The sequence below is a fragment of the Oncorhynchus mykiss genome, chromosome 26 (assembly GCF_057628025.1).
Source record: "Oncorhynchus mykiss isolate SJ-2025 chromosome 26, ASM5762802v1, whole genome shotgun sequence".
Lineage (NCBI taxonomy): Eukaryota > Metazoa > Chordata > Actinopteri > Salmoniformes > Salmonidae > Oncorhynchus > Oncorhynchus mykiss.
Genome location: NC_143047.1, coordinates 40,306,477 through 40,327,428, shown reverse-complemented (window position 1 = coordinate 40,327,428; position 20,952 = coordinate 40,306,477). Strand labels below are relative to the sequence as shown.

The 20,952-nt window shown below is 49.1% G+C and overlaps 1 protein-coding gene across 2 annotated transcripts in view; it reads left to right on the top strand.

The window, feature by feature from the left end:
* The window catches only part of uacab (uveal autoantigen with coiled-coil domains and ankyrin repeats b), a 92,630-nt gene that overhangs the window by 62,297 nt on the left and 9,381 nt on the right, over positions 1-20,952 (top strand). For both annotated transcript variants that reach the window (XM_036981419.2, XM_090223071.1), the window contains exons 6-15: positions 804-874; positions 1,041-1,147; positions 2,920-3,101; positions 17,642-17,679; positions 18,717-18,758; positions 19,851-19,958; positions 20,157-20,189; positions 20,434-20,526; positions 20,678-20,708; positions 20,819-20,868. In XM_036981419.2, coding sequence (XP_036837314.2) covers positions 804-874; positions 1,041-1,147; positions 2,920-3,101; positions 17,642-17,679; positions 18,717-18,758; positions 19,851-19,958; positions 20,157-20,189; positions 20,434-20,526; positions 20,678-20,708; positions 20,819-20,868 — 755 coding nt within the window. The remainder of the gene's footprint in view (positions 1-803; positions 875-1,040; positions 1,148-2,919; positions 3,102-17,641; positions 17,680-18,716; positions 18,759-19,850; positions 19,959-20,156; positions 20,190-20,433; positions 20,527-20,677; positions 20,709-20,818; positions 20,869-20,952) is intronic.

Genomic DNA, 20,952 nt, shown 5'->3' with positions numbered 1-20,952 from the left:
CCCGTACTGAGCTCTGTGCTCATTACTATACCAGTCCCGTACTGAGCTCTGTGTTCATTACTATACCAGTCCCGTACTGAGCTCTGTGCTCATTACTATACCAGTCCTGTACTGAGCTGTGTTCATTACTATACCAGTCCCCTACTGAGCTGTGTTCATTACTATACCAGTCCCGTACTGAGCTCTGTGTTCATTACTATACCAGTCCCGTACTGAGCTCTGTGCTCATTACTATACCAGTCCCGTACTGAGCTCTGTGTTCATTACTATACCAGTCCCGTACTGAGCTCTGTGTTCATTACTATACCAGTCCCGTACTGAGCTTTGTGTTCATTACTATACCAGTCCCGTACTGAGCTCTGTGCTCATTACTATACCAGTCCCGTACTGAGCTCTGTGTTCATTACTATACCAGTCCCGTACTGAGCTGTGTTCATTACTATACCAGTCCCCTACTGAGCTCTGTGTTCATTACTATACCAGTCCCCTACTGAGCTCTGTGTTCATTACTATACCAGTCCCGTACTGAGCTCTGTGTTCATTACTATACCAGTCCCCTACTGAGCTCTGTGTTCATTACTATACCAGTCCCGTACTGAGCTCTGTGTTCATTACTATACCAGTCCTGTACTGAGCTCTGTGTTCATTACTATACCAGTCCCGTACTGAGCTCTGTGTTCATTACTATACCAGTCCCGTACTGAGCTGTGTTCATCATTTTGATGGCAAGAACCTGGAATGATGAAGGCACTGCTGTCCGTTTGCTTGATGATGTGAAATAATGGTTTATTTTTGTGTCCAAGTGATGGCAGGCTGCTCCTCTAGCGTCAAACTACTGTGTGACAGCGGGGCCTCTGTAAACGCAAGTGATTTTGTGAGTATTGTTGTCCAATTCATTCACACCTATGCTGCTCTACGTTTATCCTTAACGGACTACTGTAGTAATGAGATAATCATCACAGCCGTGAATCACTAGCTCTGTTGTGTGTGTGTGTGTGTGTGTGTGTGTGTGTGTGTGTGTGTGTGTGTGTGTGCTGCAGGATGGGCGGACTCCTCTGGTGCTGGCTACCCAGATGTGCCATCCACACATCTGTCGGCTGCTGTTGGAGCGAGGGGCCGACATCGCCATCCGTGACAAACAGAACAAGTAAGCTGGTCCACCCAGGGTCCACAAAGCATCACAGCTAGCTACTAAATTAAATGTATTCAAAGCTTCACTTGTTGTTATTCACTTACAGTGTGTATTGATGGGGTTCAGTTAGTGTGTATTGATGGGGTTCAGTTAGTGTGTATTGATGAGGTTCAGTTAGTGTGTATTGATGGGGTTCAGTTAGTGTGTATTGATGAGGTTCAGTTACAGTGTGTATTGATGAGGTTCAGTTACAGTGTGTATTGATGGGGTTCACTTACAGTGTGTATTGATGGGGTTCAGTTAGTGTGTATTGATGGGGTTCAGTTACAGTGTGTATTGATGGGGTTCAGTTACAGTGTGTATTGATGAGGTTCAGTTACAGTGTGTATTGATGAGGTTCAGTTACAGTGTGTATTGATGGGGTTCAGTTACAGTGTGTATTGATGGGGTTCAGTTACAGTGTGTATTGATGAGGTTCAGTTACAGTGTGTATTGATGAGGTTCAGTTAGTGTGTATTGATGGGGTTCAGTTACAGTGTGTATTGATGGGGTTCAGTTAGTGTGTGTATTGATGGGGTTCAGTTACAGTGTGTATTGATGGGGTTCAGTTAGTGTGTGTATTGATGGGGTTCAGTTAGTGTGTGTATTGATGGGGTTCAGTTACAGTGTGTATTGATGGGGTTCAGTTATAGTGTGTATTGATGGGGTTCAGTTACAGTGTGTATTGATGGGGTTCAGTTAGTGTGTGTATTGATGGGGTTCAGTTAGTGTGTGTATTGATGGGGTTCAGTTACAGTGTGTATTGATGGGGTTCAGTTACAGTGTGTATTGATGAGGTTCAGTTAGTGTGTATTGATGGGGTTCAGTTAGTGTGTATTGATGAGGTTCAGTTACAGTGTGTATTGATGGGGTTCAGTTAGTGTGTATTGATGGGGTTCAGTTACAGTGTGTATTGATGGGGTTCAGTTACATTGTGTATTGATGGGGTTCAGTTAGTGTGTATTGATGGGGTTCAGTTAGTGTGTATTGATGAGGTTCAGTTACAGTGTGTATTGATGGGGTTCACTTACTGTGTGTATTGATGAGGTTCAGTTAGTGTGTATTGATGGGGTTCAGTTAGTGTGTATTGATGGGGTTCAGTTACAGTGTGTATTGATGGGGTTCAGTTAGTGTGTATTGATGGGGTTCAGTTACAGTGTGTATTGATGAGGTTCAGTTACAGTGTGTATTGATGGGGTTCAGTTAGTGTGTATTGATGGGGTTCAGTTACAGTGTGTATTGATGAGGTTCAGTTAGTGTGTATTGATGGGGTTCAGTTAGTGTGTATTGATGGGGTTCAGTTACAGTGTGTATTGATGGGGTTCAGTTACAGTGTGTATTGATGAGGTTCAGTTACAGTGTGTATTGATGGGGTTCAGTTATAGTGTGTATTGATGGGGTTCAGTTACAGTGTGTATTGATGGGGTTCAGTTACAGTGTGTATTGATGGGGTTCAGTTACAGTGTGTATTGATGGGGTTCAGTTACAGTGTGTATTGATGGGGTTCAGTTACAGTGTGTATTGATGGGGTTCACTTACAGTGTGTATTGATGGGGTTCAGTTACAGTGTGTATTGATGAGGTTCAGTTACAGTGTGTATTGATGGGGTTCAGTTATAGTGTGTATTGATGTGTCAGTGATGCATCTGTCTGGCCTCTATAGACTTTGTGCTTTGTAGCCTACTCTTCAATACATTTCATTATGGAGGCAATTGAATTATTCATATATCTCTGTGTGTGTGTGTCCAGGACCGCTCTGACCCTGGGCTGTGAGTATGGCTGTAAGGACGCGGTGGAGGTCCTTCTGAAGAGTGGCGCCGACGTGACGGCCGTGGACAGCTTTGGCCACGACTGTTTCCACTACGCCCGCCTCAGCAAGAACCAGGAGCTGGTCAGCCTTTTCAAGACCTACCTCGACAAAGTCACCAAAGGTCAGAGAACGGCTGTGTCCCGATTTGACCTATGCCCTAGGTACTCCTGTAGATGTGTTTTTCACCCTGTGTGAGGGCTGCCCTAGGTACTCCTGTAGATGTGTTTTTCACCCTGTGTGAGGGCTGCCCTAGGTACTCCTGTAGATGTGTTTTTCACCCTGTGTGAGGGCTGCCCTAGGTACTCCTGTAGATGTGTTTTTCACCCTGTGTGAGGGCTGCCCTAGGTACTCCTGTAGATGTGTTTTTCACCCTGTGTGAGGGCTGCCCTAGGTACTCCTGTAGATGTGTTTTTCACCCTGTGTGAGGGCTGCCCTAGGTACTCCTGTAGATGTGTTTTTCACCCTGTGTGAGGGCTGCCCTAGGTACTCCTGTAGATGTGTTTTTCACCCTGTGTGAGGGCTGCCCTGGGTACTCATGTAGATGTGTTTTTCACCCTGTGTGAGGGCTGCCCTAGGTACTCCTGTAGATGTGTTTTTCACCCTGTGTGAGGGCTGCCCTAGGTACTCCTGTAGATGTGTTTTTCACCCTGTGTGAGGGCTGCCCTGGGTACTCCTGTAGATGTGTTTTTCACCCTGTGTGAGGGCTGCCCTAGGTACTCCTGTAGATGTGTTTTTCACCCTGTGTGAGGGCTGCCCTAGGTACTCCTGTAGATGTGTTTTTCACCCTGTGTGAGGGCTGCCCTAGGTACTCCTGTAGATGTGTTTTTCACCCTGTGTGAGGGCTGCCCTAGGTACTCCTGTAGATGTGTTTTTCACCCTGTGTGAGGGCTGCCCTAGGTACTCCTGTAGATGTGTTTTTCACCCTGTGTGAGGGCTGCCCTAGGTACTCCTGTAGATGTGTTTTTCACCCTGTGTGAGGGCTGCCCTAGGTACTCCTGTAGATGTGTTTTTCACCCTGTGTGTGGGCTGCCCTAGGTACTCCTGTAGATGTGTTTTTCACCCTGTGTGAGGGCTGCCCTAGGTACTCCTGTAGATGTGTTTTTCACCCTGTGTGAGGGCTGCCCTAGGTACTCCTGTAGATGTGTTTTTCACCCTGTGTGAGGGCTGCCCTAGGTACTCCTGTAGATGTGTTTTTCACCCTGTGTGAGGGCTGCCCTAGGTACTCCTGTAGATGTGTTTTTCACCCTGTGTGAGGGCTGCCCTAGGTACTTCTGTAGATGTGTTTTTCACCCTGTGTGAGGGCTGCCCTAGGTACTCCTGTAGATGTGTTTTTCACCCTGTGTGAGGGCTGCCCTGGGTACTCCTGTAGATGTGTTTTTCACCCTGTGTGAGGGCTGCCCTAGGTACTCCTGTAGATGTGTTTTTCACCCTGTGTGAGGGCTGCCCTAGGTACTCCTGTAGATGTGTTTTTCACCCTGTGTGAGGGCTGCCCTAGGTACTCCTGTAGATGTGTTTTTCACCCTGTGTGAGGGCTGCCCTAGGTACTCCTGTAGATGTGTTTTTCACCCTGTGTGAGGGCTGCCCTAGGTACTCCTGTAGATGTGTTTTTCACCCTGTGTGAGGGCTGCCCTAGGTACTCCTGTAGATGTGTTTTTCACCCTGTGTGAGGGCTGCCCTAGGTACTCCTGTAGATGTGTTTTTCACCCTGTGTGAGGGCTGCCCTAGGTACTCCTGTAGATGTGTTTTTCACCCTGTGTGAGGGCTGCCCTAGGTACTCCTGTAGATGTGTTTTTCACCCTGTGTGAGGGCTGCCCTAGGTACTCCTGTAGATGTGTTTTTCACCCTGTGTGAGGGCTGCCCTAGGTACTCCTGTAGATGTGTTTTTCACCCTGTGTGAGGGCTGCCCTAGGTACTCCTGTAGATGTGTTTTTCACCCTGTGTGAGGGCTGCCCTGGGTACTCCTGTAGATGTGTTTTTCACCCTGTGTGAGGGCTGCCCTGGGTACTCATGTAGATGTGTTTTTCACCCTGTGTGAGGGCTGCCCTGGGTACTCCTGTAGATGTGTTTTTCACCCTGTGTGAGGGCTGCCCTAGGTACTCCTGTAGATGTGTTTTCACCCTGTGTGAGGGCTGCCCTGGGTACTCCTGTAGATGTGTTTTTCACCCTGTGTGAGGGCTGCCCTAGGTACTCCTGTAGATGTGTTTTTCACCCTGTGTGAGGGCTGCCCTAGGTACTCCTGTAGATGTGTTTTTCACCCTGTGTGAGGGCTGCCCTAGGTACTCCTGTAGATGTGTTTTTCACCCTGTGTGAGGGCTGCCCTAGGTACTCCTGTAGATGTGTTTTTCACCCTGTGTGAGGGCTGCCCTAGGTACTCCTGTAGATGTGTTTTTCACCCTGTGTGAGGGCTGCCCTAGGTACTCCTGTAGATGTGTTTTTCACCCTGTGTGAGGGCTGCCCTAGGTACTCCTGTAGATGTGTTTTTCACCCTGTGTGTGGGCTGCCCTAGGTACTCCTGTAGATGTGTTTTTCACCCTGTGTGAGGGCTGCCCTAGGTACTCCTGTAGATGTGTTTTTCACCCTGTGTGAGGGCTGCCCTAGGTACTCCTGTAGATGTGTTTTTCACCCTGTGTGAGGGCTGCCCTAGGTACTCCTGTAGATGTGTTTTTCACCCTGTGTGAGGGCTGCCCTAGGTACTCCTGTAGATGTGTTTTTCACCCTGTGTGAGGGCTGCCCTAGGTACTCCTGTAGATGTGTTTTTCACCCTGTGTGAGGGCTGCCTTAGGTACTCCTGTAGATGTGTTTTTCACCCTGTGTGAGGGCTGCCCTGGGTACTCCTGTAGATGTGTTTTTCACCCTGTGTGAGGGCTGCCCTGGGTACTCCTGTAGATGTGTTTTTCACCCTGTGTGAGGGCTGCCCTAGGTACTCCTGTAGATGTGTTTTTCACCCTGTGTGAGGGCTGCCCTAGGTACTCCTGTAGATGTGTTTTTCACCCTGTGTGAGGGCTGCCCTAGGTACTCCTGTAGATGTGTTTTTCACCCTGTGTGAGGGCTGCCCTAGGTACTCCTGTAGATGTGTTTTTCACCCTGTGTGAGGGCTGCCCTAGGTACTCCTGTAGATGTGTTTTTCACCCTGTGTGAGGGCTGCCCTAGGTACTCCTGTAGATGTGTTTTTCACCCTGTGTGAGGGCTGCCCTAGGTACTCCTGTAGATGTGTTTTTCACCCTGTGTGAGGGCTGCCCTAGGTACTCCTGTAGATGTGTTTTTCACCCTGTGTGAGGGCTGCCCTGGGTACTCATGTAGATGTGTTTTTCACCCTGTGTGAGGGCTGCCCTAGGTACTCCTGTAGATGTGTTTTTCACCCTGTGTGAGGGCTGCCCTAGGTACTCCTGTAGATGTGTTTTTCACCCTGTGTGAGGGCTGCCCTAGGTACTCCTGTAGATGTGTTTTTCACCCTGTGTGAGGGCTGCCCTAGGTACTCCTGTAGATGTGTTTTTCACCCTGTGTGAGGGCTGCCCTAGGTACTCCTGTAGATGTGTTTTTCACCCTGTGTGAGGGCTGCCCTAGGTACTCCTGTAGATGTGTTTTTCACCCTGTGTGAGGGCTGCCCTAGGTACTCCTGTAGATGTGTTTTTCACCCTGTGTGAGGGCTGCCCTAGGTACTCCTGTAGATGTGTTTTTCACCCTGTGTGAGGGCTGCCCTAGGTACTCCTGTAGATGTGTTTTTCACCCTGTGTGAGGGCTGCCCTAGGTACTCCTGTAGATGTGTTTTTCACCCTGTGTGAGGGCTGCCCTAGGTACTCCTGTAGATGTGTTTTTCACCCTGTGTGAGGGCTGCCCTAGGTACTCCTGTAGATGTGTTTTTCACCCTGTGTGAGGGCTGCCCTAGGTACTCCTGTAGATGTGTTTTTCACCCTGTGTGAGGGCTGCCCTGGGTACTCATGTAGATGTGTTTTTCACCCTGTGTGAGGGCTGCCCTAGGTACTCCTGTAGATGTGTTTTTCACCCTGTGTGAGGGCTGCCCTGGGTACTCCTGTAGATGTGTTTTTCACCCTGTGTGAGGGCTGCCCTGGGTACTCCTGTAGATGTGTTTTTCACCCTGTGTGAGGGCTGCCCTAGGTACTCCTGTAGATGTGTTTTTCACCCTGTGTGAGGGCTGCCCTAGGTACTCCTGTAGATGTGTTTTTCACCCTGTGTGAGGGCTGCCCTAGGTACTCCTGTAGATGTGTTTTTCACCCTGTGTGAGGGCTGCCCTAGGTACTCCTGTAGATGTGTTTTTCACCCTGTGTGAGGGCTGCCCTAGGTACTCCTGTAGATGTGTTTTTCACCCTGTGTGAGGGCTGCCCTAGGTACTCCTGTAGATGTGTTTTTCACCCTGTGTGAGGGCTGCCCTAGGTACTCCTGTAGATGTGTTTTTCACCCTGTGTGAGGGCTGCCCTAGGTACTCCTGTAGATGTGTTTTTCACCCTGTGTGAGGGCTGCCCTAGGTACTCCTGTAGATGTGTTTTTCACCCTGTGTGAGGGCTGCCCTAGGTACTCCTGTAGATGTGTTTTTCACCCTGTGTGAGGGCTGCCCTGGGTACTCATGTAGATGTGTTTTTCACCCTGTGTGAGGGCTGCCCTAGGTACTCCTGTAGATGTGTTTTTCACCCTGTGTGAGGGCTGCCCTAGGTACTCCTGTAGATGTGTTTTTCACCCTGTGTGAGGGCTGCCCTAGGTACTCCTGTAGATGTGTTTTTCACCCTGTGTGAGGGCTGCCCTAGGTACTCCTGTAGATGTGTTTTTCACCCTGTGTGAGGGCTGCCCTAGGTACTCCTGTAGATGTGTTTTTCACCCTGTGTGAGGGCTGCCCTAGGTACTCCTGTAGATGTGTTTTTCACCCTGTGTGAGGGCTGCCCTAGGTACTCCTGTAGATGTGTTTTTCACCCTGTGTGAGGGCTGCCCTAGGTACTCCTGTAGATGTGTTTTTCACCCTGTGTGAGGGCTGCCCTGGGTACTCATGTAGATGTGTTTTTCACCCTGTGTGAGGGCTGCCCTAGGTACTCCTGTAGATGTGTTTTTCACCCTGTGTGAGGGCTGCCCTGGGTACTCCTGTAGATGTGTTTTTCACCCTGTGTGAGGGCTGCCCTGGGTACTCCTGTAGATGTGTTTTTCACCCTGTGTGAGGGCTGCCCTAGGTACTCCTGTAGATGTGTTTTTCACCCTGTGTGAGGGCTGCCCTAGGTACTCCTGTAGATGTGTTTTTCACCCTGTGTGAGGGCTGCCCTAGGTACTCCTGTAGATGTGTTTTTCACCCTGTGTGAGGGCTGCCCTAGGTACTCCTGTAGATGTGTTTTTCACCCTGTGTGAGGGCTGCCCTAGGTACTCCTGTAGATGTGTTTTTCACCCTGTGTGAGGGCTGCCCTAGGTACTCCTGTAGATGTGTTTTTCACCCTGTGTGAGGGCTGCCCTAGGTACTCCTGTAGATGTGTTTTTCACCCTGTGTGAGGGCTGCCCTAGGTACTCCTGTAGATGTGTTTTTCACCCTGTGTGAGGGCTGCCCTGGGTACTCCTGTAGATGTGTTTTTCACCCTGTGTGAGGGCTGCCCTAGGTACTCCTGTAGATGTGTTTTTCACCCTGTGTGAGGGCTGCCCTGGGTACTCATGTAGATGTGTTTTTCACCCTGTGTGAGGGCTGCCCTAGGTACTCCTGTAGATGTGTTTTTCACCCTGTGTGAGGGCTGCCCTAGGTACTCCTGTAGATGTGTTTTTCACCCTGTGTGAGGGCTGCCCTAGGTACTCCTGTAGATGTGTTTTTCACCCTGTGTGAGGGCTGCCCTAGGTACTCCTGTAGATGTGTTTTTCACCCTGTGTGAGGGCTGCCCTAGGTACTCCTGTAGATGTGTTTTTCACCCTGTGTGAGGGCTGCCCTAGGTACTCCTGTAGATGTGTTTTTCACCCTGTGTGAGGGCTGCCCTAGGTACTCCTGTAGATGTGTTTTTCACCCTGTGTGAGGGCTGCCCTAGGTACTCCTGTAGATGTGTTTTTCACCCTGTGTGAGGGCTGCCCTAGGTACTCCTGTAGATGTGTTTTTCACCCTGTGTGAGGGCTGCCCTAGGTACTCCTGTAGATGTGTTTTTCACCCTGTGTGAGGGCTGCCCTAGGTACTCCTGTAGATGTGTTTTTCACCCTGTGTGAGGGCTGCCCTGGGTACTCCTGTAGATGTGTTTTTCACCCTGTGTGAGGGCTGCCCTAGGTACTCCTGTAGATGTGTTTTTCACCCTGTGTGAGGGCTGCCCTGGGTACTCATGTAGATGTGTTTTTCACCCTGTGTGAGGGCTGCCCTAGGTACTCCTGTAGATGTGTTTTTCACCCTGTGTGAGGGCTGCCCTAGGTACTCCTGTAGATGTGTTTTTCACCCTGTGTGAGGGCTGCCCTAGGTACTCCTGTAGATGTGTTTTTCACCCTGTGTGAGGGCTGCCCTAGGTACTCCTGTAGATGTGTTTTTCACCCTGTGTGAGGGCTGCCCTAGGTACTCCTGTAGATGTGTTTTTCACCCTGTGTGAGGGCTGCCCTAGGTACTCCTGTAGATGTGTTTTTCACCCTGTGTGAGGGCTGCCCTAGGTACTCCTGTAGATGTGTTTTTCACCCTGTGTGAGGGCTGCCCTAGGTACTCCTGTAGATGTGTTTTTCACCCTGTGTGAGGGCTGCCCTGGGTACTTCTGTAGATGTGTTTTTCACCCTGTGTGAGGGCTGCCCTAGGTACTCCTGTAGATGTGTTTTTCACCCTGTGTGAGGGCTGCCCTGGGTACTCCTGTAGATGTGTTTTTCACCCTGTGTGAGGGCTGCCCTAGGTACTCCTGTAGATGTGTTTTTCACCCTGTGTGAGGGCTGCCCTAGGTACTCCTGTAGATGTGTTTTTCACCCTGTGTGAGGGCTGCCCTAGGTACTCCTGTAGATGTGTTTTTCACCCTGTGTGAGGGCTGCCCTAGGTACTCCTGTAGATGTGTTTTTCACCCTGTGTGAGGGCTGCCCTAGGTACTCCTGTAGATGTGTTTTTCACCCTGTGTGAGGGCTGCCCTAGGTACTCCTGTAGATGTGTTTTTCACCCTGTGTGAGGGCTGCCCTAGGTACTCCTGTAGATGTGTTTTTCACCCTGTGTGTGGGCTGCCCTAGGTACTCCTGTAGATGTGTTTTTCACCCTGTGTGAGGGCTGCCCTAGGTACTCCTGTAGATGTGTTTTTCACCCTGTGTGAGGGCTGCCCTAGGTACTCCTGTAGATGTGTTTTTCACCCTGTGTGAGGGCTGCCCTAGGTACTCCTGTATATGTGTTTTTCACCCTGTGTGAGGGCTGCCCTAGGTACTCCTGTAGATGTGTTTTTCACCCTGTGTGAGGGCTGCCCTGGGTACTCCTGTAGATGTGTTTTTCACCCTGTGTGAGGGCTGCCCTGGGTACTCCTGTAGATGTGTTTTTCACCCTGTGTGAGGGCTGCCCTGGGTACTCCTGTAGATGTGTTTTTCACCCTGTGTGAGGGCTGCCCTGGGTACTCCTGTAGATGTGTTTTTCACCCTGTGTGAGGGCTGCCCTAGGTACTCCTGTAGATGTGTTTTTCACCCTGTGTGAGGGCTGCCCTAGGTACTCCTGTAGATGTGTTTTTCACCCTGTGTGAGGGCTGCCCTAGGTACTCCTGTAGATGTGTTTTTCACCCTGTGTGAGGGCTGCCCTAGGTACTCCTGTAGATGTGTTTTTCACCCTGTGTGAGGGCTGCCCTAGGTACTCCTGTAGATGTGTTTTTCACCCTGTGTGAGGGCTGCCCTAGGTACTCCTGTAGATGTGTTTTTCACCCTGTGTGAGGGCTGCCCTAGGTACTCCTGTAGATGTGTTTTTCACCCTGTGTGAGGGCTGCCCTAGGTACTCCTGTAGATGTGTTTTTCACCCTGTGTGAGGGCTGCCCTAGGTACTCCTGTAGATGTGTTTTTCACCCTGTGTGAGGGCTGCCCTGGGTACTCATGTAGATGTGTTTTTCACCCTGTGTGAGGGCTGCCCTAGGTACTCCTGTAGATGTGTTTTTCACCCTGTGTGAGGGCTGCCCTAGGTACTCCTGTAGATGTGTTTTTCACCCTGTGTGAGGGCTGCCCTAGGTACTCCTGTAGATGTGTTTTTCACCCTGTGTGAGGGCTGCCCTAGGTACTCCTGTAGATGTGTTTTTCACCCTGTGTGAGGGCTGCCCTAGGTACTCCTGTAGATGTGTTTTTCACCCTGTGTGAGGGCTGCCCTAGGTACTCCTGTAGATGTGTTTTTCACCCTGTGTGAGGGCTGCCCTAGGTACTCCTGTAGATGTGTTTTTCACCCTGTGTGAGGGCTGCCCTAGGTACTCCTGTAGATGTGTTTTTCACCCTGTGTGAGGGCTGCCCTAGGTACTCCTGTAGATGTGTTTTTCACCCTGTGTGAGGGCTGCCCTAGGTACTCCTGTAGATGTGTTTTTCACCCTGTGTGAGGGCTGCCCTAGGTACTCCTGTAGATGTGTTTTTCACCCTGTGTGAGGGCTGCCCTGGGTACTCATGTAGATGTGTTTTTCACCCTGTGTGAGGGCTGCCCTAGGTACTCCTGTAGATGTGTTTTTCACCCTGTGTGAGGGCTGCCCTAGGTACTCCTGTAGATGTGTTTTTCACCCTGTGTGAGGGCTGCCCTAGGTACTCCTGTAGATGTGTTTTTCACCCTGTGTGAGGGCTGCCCTAGGTACTCCTGTAGATGTGTTTTTCACCCTGTGTGAGGGCTGCCCTAGGTACTCCTGTAGATGTGTTTTTCACCCTGTGTGAGGGCTGCCCTAGGTACTCCTGTAGATGTGTTTTTCACCCTGTGTGAGGGCTGCCCTAGGTACTCCTGTAGATGTGTTTTTCACCCTGTGTGAGGGCTGCCCTAGGTACTCCTGTAGATGTGTTTTTCACCCTGTGTGTGGGCTGCCCTAGGTACTCCTGTAGATGTGTTTTTCACCCTGTGTGAGGGCTGCCCTAGGTACTCCTGTAGATGTGTTTTTCACCCTGTGTGAGGGCTGCCCTAGGTACTCCTGTAGATGTGTTTTTCACCCTGTGTGAGGGCTGCCCTAGGTACTCCTGTAGATGTGTTTTTCACCCTGTGTGAGGGCTGCCCTAGGTACTCCTGTAGATGTGTTTTTCACCCTGTGTGAGGGCTGCCCTAGGTACTTCTGTAGATGTGTTTTTCACCCTGTGTGAGGGCTGCCCTAGGTACTCCTGTAGATGTGTTTTTCACCCTGTGTGAGGGCTGCCCTGGGTACTCCTGTAGATGTGTTTTTCACCCTGTGTGAGGGCTGCCCTAGGTACTCCTGTAGATGTGTTTTTCACCCTGTGTGAGGGCTGCCCTAGGTACTCCTGTAGATGTGTTTTTCACCCTGTGTGAGGGCTGCCCTAGGTACTCCTGTAGATGTGTTTTTCACCCTGTGTGAGGGCTGCCCTAGGTACTCCTGTAGATGTGTTTTTCACCCTGTGTGAGGGCTGCCCTAGGTACTCCTGTAGATGTGTTTTTCACCCTGTGTGAGGGCTGCCCTAGGTACTCCTGTAGATGTGTTTTTCACCCTGTGTGAGGGCTGCCCTAGGTACTCCTGTAGATGTGTTTTTCACCCTGTGTGAGGGCTGCCCTAGGTACTCCTGTAGATGTGTTTTTCACCCTGTGTGAGGGCTGCCCTAGGTACTCCTGTAGATGTGTTTTTCACCCTGTGTGAGGGCTGCCCTAGGTACTCCTGTAGATGTGTTTTTCACCCTGTGTGAGGGCTGCCCTAGGTACTCCTGTAGATGTGTTTTTCACCCTGTGTGAGGGCTGCCTTGGGTACTCCTGTAGATGTGTTTTTCACCCTGTGTGAGGGCTGCCCTGGGTACTCCTGTAGATGTGTTTTTCACCCTGTGTGAGGGCTGCCCTGGGTACTCATGTAGATGTGTTTTTCACCCTGTGTGAGGGCTGCCCTGGGTACTCCTGTAGATGTGTTTTTCACCCTGTGTGAGGGCTGCCCTAGGTACTCCTGTAGATGTGTTTTTCACCCTGTGTGAGGGCTGCCCTGGGTACTCCTGTAGATGTGTTTTTCACCCTGTGTGAGGGCTGCCCTGGGTACTCCTGTAGATGTGTTTTTCACCCTGTGTGAGGGCTGCCCTAGGTACTCCTGTAGATGTGTTTTTCACCCTGTGTGAGGGCTGCCCTAGGTACTCCTGTAGATGTGTTTTTCACCCTGTGTGAGGGCTGCCCTAGGTACTCCTGTAGATGTGTTTTTCACCCTGTGTGAGGGCTGCCCTAGGTACTCCTGTAGATGTGTTTTTCACCCTGTGTGAGGGCTGCCCTAGGTACTCCTGTAGATGTGTTTTTCACCCTGTGTGAGGGCTGCCCTAGGTACTCCTGTAGATGTGTTTTTCACCCTGTGTGTGGGCTGCCCTAGGTACTCCTGTAGATGTGTTTTTCACCCTGTGTGAGGGCTGCCCTAGGTACTCCTGTAGATGTGTTTTTCACCCTGTGTGAGGGCTGCCCTAGGTACTCCTGTAGATGTGTTTTTCACCCTGTGTGAGGGCTGCCCTAGGTACTCCTGTATATGTGTTTTTCACCCTGTGTGAGGGCTGCCCTAGGTACTCCTGTAGATGTGTTTTTCACCCTGTGTGAGGGCTGCCCTAGGTACTCCTGTAGATGTGTTTTTCACCCTGTGTGAGGGCTGCCCTAGGTACTCCTGTAGATGTGTTTTTCACCCTGTGTGAGGGCTGCCCTGGGTACTCCTGTAGATGTGTTTTTCACCCTGTGTGAGGGCTGCCCTAGGTACTCCTGTAGATGTGTTTTTCACCCTGTGTGAGGGCTGCCCTAGGTACTCCTGTAGATGTGTTTTTCACCCTGTGTGAGGGCTGCCCTAGGTACTCCTGTAGATGTGTTTTTCACCCTGTGTGAGGGCTGCCCTAGGTACTCCTGTAGATGTGTTTTTCACCCTGTGTGAGGGCTGCCCTAGGTACTCCTGTAGATGTGTTTTTCACCCTGTGTGAGGGCTGCCCTAGGTACTCCTGTAGATGTGTTTTTCACCCTGTGTGAGGGCTGCCCTAGGTACTCCTGTAGATGTGTTTTTCACCCTGTGTGAGGGCTGCCCTAGGTACTCCTGTAGATGTGTTTTTCACCCTGTGTGAGGGCTGCCCTAGGTACTCCTGTAGATGTGTTTTTCACCCTGTGTGAGGGCTGCCCTGTGGACAAAAGGCCACATTTCATTTTCCTGTTTGAACCTTCAGCAATGTTCAAAACTGTGAAACCTGTTTCATCGACGAATACTATAATCACCGTCCATGCCTGGCAGGGAGAGGGAGGTTTTGATGTTTTTCTGTGTCTTTCAAATGAGAACTCAATGTTTTCTTAGCCTCAGTAGGGGGGAGACAGGAGCAGCTAGCCCAGAATGAAGAGGTTCTGAGATGTTTCTATCTGCAGTGTAAGCTGTAACTCAGCCTGGTGCCTCAGAAATACAGAAACCACAGGAGACTGCAGAAAACACCCATTCAACCAGAAGATCAAAATGAGAGCAAGGAAAACGTAAAAATAACATGTCTATTGAAAACACTGGGTTAAAAAGTCACGCTGCAGAGAAAGTAAAGTTATTAACAGAATGAAATGGACTGGGGGAAATTTGCAGCAAAGGTGAAAAAAAGGATTGTGCTTTTTAGGGAAGGTAACCTGAGTTCAAGTGTGTCAGCATTCTTCTTTCAGAGGGAAGTTAAGGTTGTTCATTCGGCGCGGCATGTGGCTTTGCAGAGTGTTTTAATGTGGGTTTTTATCAAGGCTATGTGAAATAGAGTACATAAAATGTCCCCAACAGATCCCCTTCATGTGAACTTTGTGTATGCATTTATCAAAGGTCCACTCAACTAGAACCCTAGGTAAAGGGGCCCCACTCAACTAGAACCCTAGGTGAAGGGGCCCCACTCAACTAGAACCCTAGGTAAAGGGCCCACTCAACTAGAACCCTAGGTAAAGGGCCCACTCAACTAGAACCCTAGGTAAAGGGCCCACTCAACTAGAACCCTAGGTAAAGGGGCCCCACTCAACTAGAACCCTAGGTAAAGGGGCCCCACTCAACTAGAACCCTAGGTAAAGGGCCCACTCAACTAGAACCCTAGGTAAAGGGCCCACTCAACTAGAACCCTAGGTAAAGGGCCCACTCAACTAGAACCCTAGGTAAAGGGCCCACTCAACTAGAACCCTAGGTAAAGGGCCCACTCAACTAGAACCCTAGGTAAAGGGCCCACTCAACTAGAACCCTAGGTAAAGGGCCCACTCAACTAGAACCCTAGGTAAAGGCCCCACTCAACTAGAACCCTGGGTGAAGGGCCCACTCAACTAGAACCCTGGGTAAAGGGCCCACTCAACTAGAACCCTGGGTAAAGGGCCCACTCAACTAGAACCGTAGGTAAAGGGCCCACTCAACTAGAACCCTAGGTAAAGGGCCCACTCAACTAGAACCCTAGGTAAAGGGCCCACTCAACTAGAACCCTAGGTAAAGGGCCCACTCAACTAGAACCCTGGGTAAAGGGCCCACTCAACTAGAACCCTGGGTAAAGGGCCCACTCAACTAGAACCCTAGGTAAAGGGGCCCACTCAACTAGATCCCTGGGTAAAGGGGCCCCACTCAACTAGAACCCTAGGTAAAGGGCCCACTCAACTAGAACCCTAGGTAAAGGGGCCCCACTCAACTAGAACCCTGGGTAAAGGGGCCCCACTCAACTAGAACCCTAGGTAAAGGGGCCCCACTCAACTAGAACCCTAGGTAAAGGGGCCCCACTCAACTAGAACCCTAGGTAAAGGTGCCCCACTCAACTAGAACCCTAGGTAAAGGGGCCCCACTCAACTAGAACCCTAGGTAAAGGGGCCCCACTCAACTAGAACCCTAGGTAAAGGGGCCCCACTCAACTAGAACCCTAGGTAAAGGGCCCACTCAACTAGAACCCTAGGTAAAGGGCCCACTCAACTAGAACCCTAGGTAAAGGGCCCACTCAACTAGAACCCTAGGTAAAGGGCCCACTCAACTAGAACCCTAGGTAAAGGGCCCACTCAACTAGAACCCTAGGTAAAGGGCCCACTCAACTAGAACCCTAGGTAAAGGGCCCACTCAACTAGAACCCTAGGTAAAGGCCCCACTCAACTAGAACCCTGGGTGAAGGGCCCACTCAACTAGAACCCTGGGTAAAGGGCCCACTCAACTAGAACCCTGGGTAAAGGGCCCACTCAACTAGAACCCTAGGTAAAGGGCCCACTCAACTAGAACCCTAGGTAAAGGGCCCACTCAACTAGAACCCTAGGTAAAGGGCCCACTCAACTAGAACCCTGGGTAAAGGGCCCACTCAACTAGAACCCTGGGTAAAGGGCCCACTCAACTAGAACCCTAGGTAAAGGGGCCCACTCAACTAGATCCCTGGGTAAAGGGGCCCCACTCAACTAGAACCCTAGGTAAAGGGCCCACTCAACTAGAACCCTAGGTAAAGGGGCCCCACTCAACTAGAACCCTGGGTAAAGGGGCCCCACTCAACTAGAACCCTAGGTAAAGGGGCCCCACTCAACTAGAACCCTAGGTAAAGGGGCCCCACTCAACTAGAACCCTAGGTAAAGGTGCCCCACTCAACTAGAACCCTAGGTAAAGGGGCCCCACTCAACTAGAACCCTAGGTAAAGGGGCCCCACTCAACTAGAACCCTAGGTAAAGGGGCCCCACTCAACTAGAACCCTAGGTAAAGAGAACCCACTCAACTAGAACCCTAGGTAAAGGCCCCACTCAACTAGAACCCTAGGTAAAGGCCCCACTCAACTAGAACCCTAGGTAAAGAGAACCCACTCAACTAGAACCCTAGGTAAAGGGGCCCCACTCAACTAGAACCCTAGGTAAAGGGGCCCCACTCAACTAGAACCCTAGGTAAAGGGGCCCCACTCAACTAGAACCCTAGGTAAAGGGGCCCCACTCAACTAGAACCCTAGGTAAAGGGGCCCCACTCAACTAGAACCCTAGGTAAAGGGGCCCCACTCAACTAGAACCCTAGGTAAAGGGCCCACTCAACTAGAACCCTAGGTAAAGGGCCCACTCAACTAGAACCCTAGGTAAAGGCCCCACTCAACTAGAACCCTAGGTAAAGGGCCCACTCAACTAGAACCCTAGGTAAAGGGGCCCCATTCAACTATAACCCTTGGTAAATTGCATCTAATCAAATTCTACTCTTTAGCACTTTAGTCTACATTTGTCAGAAACTAGAATTGCCTGTTCTCCTAGTATCTGGTGCACCATCAGTCATTTACCCTACTTAACAATTATCTTGTTGTGGCAAATTGATGTCCTTGGTTTGTGGGAGGCGGCTTTAGATGGCTTCATCGGATTTCTCCCACACCTGTTGTTTGTTTTCACGCTCAGTGCTCATTTGAGATTGGTTTCTCATCAAGCCTTTAATCATCATTACTTTGGCATAATTGCTTTATTTTTTTTTGTTGCATAAAATCTTTGTGCCCGTGTGAAAGTACTGTCCTTGTATCACCTCATTTCAACTTCTCTCTTCAGTCTCCTGAAGACTTGGGGATGAGAAAACACATTGTATAGATTTAAATCATCAACGACATGAGTGACGGGCTGCTCTGACGTGTGTAAACGGACCCGTTAATTGTTTCTCATCGTGTCCACAGCAAAAGAAGCTGCCAAGATGGAGCAGAAAAAGCGACAGGTAACAAACATCGCATCGCTCACTTTAATCGCCAACCTTCACACTGATTTCTGTGCACGGAGATTTAACTATCAGATTTAAAACTACACACATCTCCACAGACAATATCTCCTAGATCCTAGGGCAATGCCTCTCCTGCTGTGTTGCCCTTTGAGCTGTTGATTAGACTGTAGTTGTTATTGTTGAGCTGTATAGTAATCACTTGACATTTCTACTGTTATTTCCTCTGGGTGAATCCGTTGTTGAAAAGGTGAGCCGGCTCATAGGCTTACCAAAAGTTTGACGTGAGCCCCATCAAGCAAATAGGATGGGTTTTTATTATTGATTCTGTTAACGCTTCCTCGTCAAGGCACTTCCTGGGTCATGTGTTCTGTATACATACATGGAGCAATAGACGGTATCTGTGAGTTCTGAACAAGCCGATCCCAACAATACCACTTATGTTCAGTTTCTGCTCTATTGAATCTGACCACATTCACCACTCATTGATTTAATATTGAATCTGACCACATTCACCACTCATTGATTTAATATGGAATCTGACCACATTCACCACTCATTGATTTAATATGGAATCTGACCACATTCACCACTCATTGATTTAATATGGAATCTGACATCATTCACCACTCATTGATTTAATATGGAATCTGACCACATTCACCACTCATTGATTTAATATGGAATCTGACATCATTCACCACTCATTGATTTAATTTTGAATAGAGACGGTCACAAGTGTTTTTACAAAATCACTGTTGTGTTGAAGCTGTTTGCTTAATGGTGTATTACCATGTGGTAAACAGTGAGTTGTCATGTTTTACACTGTTTCCTGTGGAGGCCAAGTGACTCACACTCCGACATTCAGTTGGACATTACTGCCACCTAGTGACGAGATGGATAATCGCAGTTCATTCCCTAATGTAACTACCACCAGAGAAACTGTATATAAGGAAATCTCTTACCCTGCTACCACTAGCCATCAGCCCCCCCCCTCCCGGTCCATCATGGCTAAATGATAACCTGTGTGTCCACAGCACTCAGTGGAGATGACTGAACAGGCCGAAGCCAACGTGAGGGTGAGTACAATTGTTTTTCTCTGCATATGTTCAATATTGAATTTGATAGGCCAGCTCCTCGTAGTCCTTTGTGATGGACAGGGATGTAATTACCCGGTCTGAATGTATGAGGACATTAAGCAAGATGTACCCAGCAGTATATAGGGGAATGTATAGGCTGGCCTGAGCATCAGCGTGACATGATTCTACAAAGTCCAGGATAATTGAAGGTACTAGTGAATTTATATTTACTGTTGGATCTAATTAAACAGATCTATAGATGTTTTCAACTCAGCGGTTACTGTCCGCCCTGAGATTGGAATGTTGGGGGTTTGATCCCAGGTCAAGTCATACCAAAGACTCTAAAAAGGGACCTGATGCCGCTGTGTTTGGCACTCAGCATTAAGAAGATGGATTGTGGGTAAAGGCGTCCGTATGCTTCCCAACTGAAACAATTCGGGAAGAGTTTGTGCATATGTAATATTTCGTGCCATTTTTGTTAGTTTTGGACTTCGGTGAGGGTTTTTTCGGGCTGTTCGGGCACACAATGTTTTCTAGAGGCAAGCCAAGTTCGGAGCCAAGGTCTACGCCCCTTCGTCTGTGATTGGTCAACAGTAGTAGTTCTTCAATGAGAGACTATTCGTTTTCATGCCCAATTTTTCATTGAGAAATATTGCACCAAACATCTTAGTTAGATGTTACATTTCCACGACTATGATTTTCTCGGCAAAAACGTCAAAATGAATTTCTCCAGGTATCTTCAGTAAATGTATACTGGCTACGGCATCTCAAAATGAACAAACAGTACCATTGCTGCGTTTTTCTCATTTTTAAAGCGAATGTCTTTTAAGGGAGTATGCAAGCAACTCTCGTTCGGTTCGGGTTGCCGAGTTCAGCTAGGAGCCAGCCAAACAGAGGGATGCTGACGTGTTAAGGCCCTGTGACAGACTAGCATCCTGCCCAGCATCCTGTACATGTACTTCAAGCTGACTCATGCTACAGAAACATTTGATAGGATCCTGCCCTATGGGCTGTTCTGGCTTGGAGAAGGGTTACTTAAGAGATTTGTGTGATTTGACTTGTAAATGGATTGTGACTTCTAATGTTTGTCAGGACCTGGAGAGACAGAACGAGAGCCAGCAGGAGACTCTGAGGAAGTTTCACCTGGAGCAGAGGACTCTGATGGACAAGGTCAAACTACTGCAGCAGCAGCTCAGCCAGGTACACACACACACACACACAGAAAGTAGTGTAGACAACTTCTTGACTAACACGGAAAGTCACTGAGAGGGGAATCAAACACAGTTTGTGCTTCAAGAGAAACATAAGAACTTGGACGGTGACAGGCACTATATATGGTAATGAGTTGTTTGTCAAACCCTCTGATACTTAACTTGTAATCCTCTATATCCTGTGCAGGAAAAACATACAGTGGAATGCATCCATAAAGAGGTGAGGACAGCCACACAACTCAATTGTTTGGGGTGGGAAGAAAAAATGGAACATTTTACCTATAGATTAGAGAGTTGAATTAGCATGCCTGTTTGTTTGTGGGTGTTTGTGAGAATGTGGAAATATTTGATTGGATACCAGGCCATAGCTGTATTCATCTGAAAGTTATCGTCCTCAAATGCAACTAAAGTTGTCAGGCTGTTGATCTGTTCTAAAGCTCCACGTTGTGTTTGTGCTGAATTAGAGGGAACAGCTGAAGCTCTTACTGAGTGCCAAAGACAGGGAGGAGGGGGCTCGGGCCCCAGAGACCGTCAAGGTTCAGCTCAGGAGCCACATGGTGAGGGACCACAGCCAAATGCCAAACCTGCTACAGCATCTGAAATCATCATGGGGTTTTTACATAATAATAATACTACTAAGAGCTCTTGCTCAGGTTGTCTAAGGTTGTGCGTGAATGTGAACATACTGTATGTTCTATGTGTTTTCAGGGGGACTACTCTGGCCAGTCTGTTATCAAAGGTGAGGGAGCTCTCTTTAAATGTGAGATATCAGAGAATAAGAGATCCAATCAGAGGATCTGAATTAAAAAAAATACCTCTTCTGAATCATCTCCGTATTTGTTCTGGCAGGAAAAGACAATGTCCTCGTCAAACAATCTCACAGCCTGGATTCAGCGCAGGTAAACCTGACTTCTTCGTTTTTCTAGAGCATTATGGACCGCAATGACAAGGAAACTCATGAAGTATGAAAAACACGCAGACCA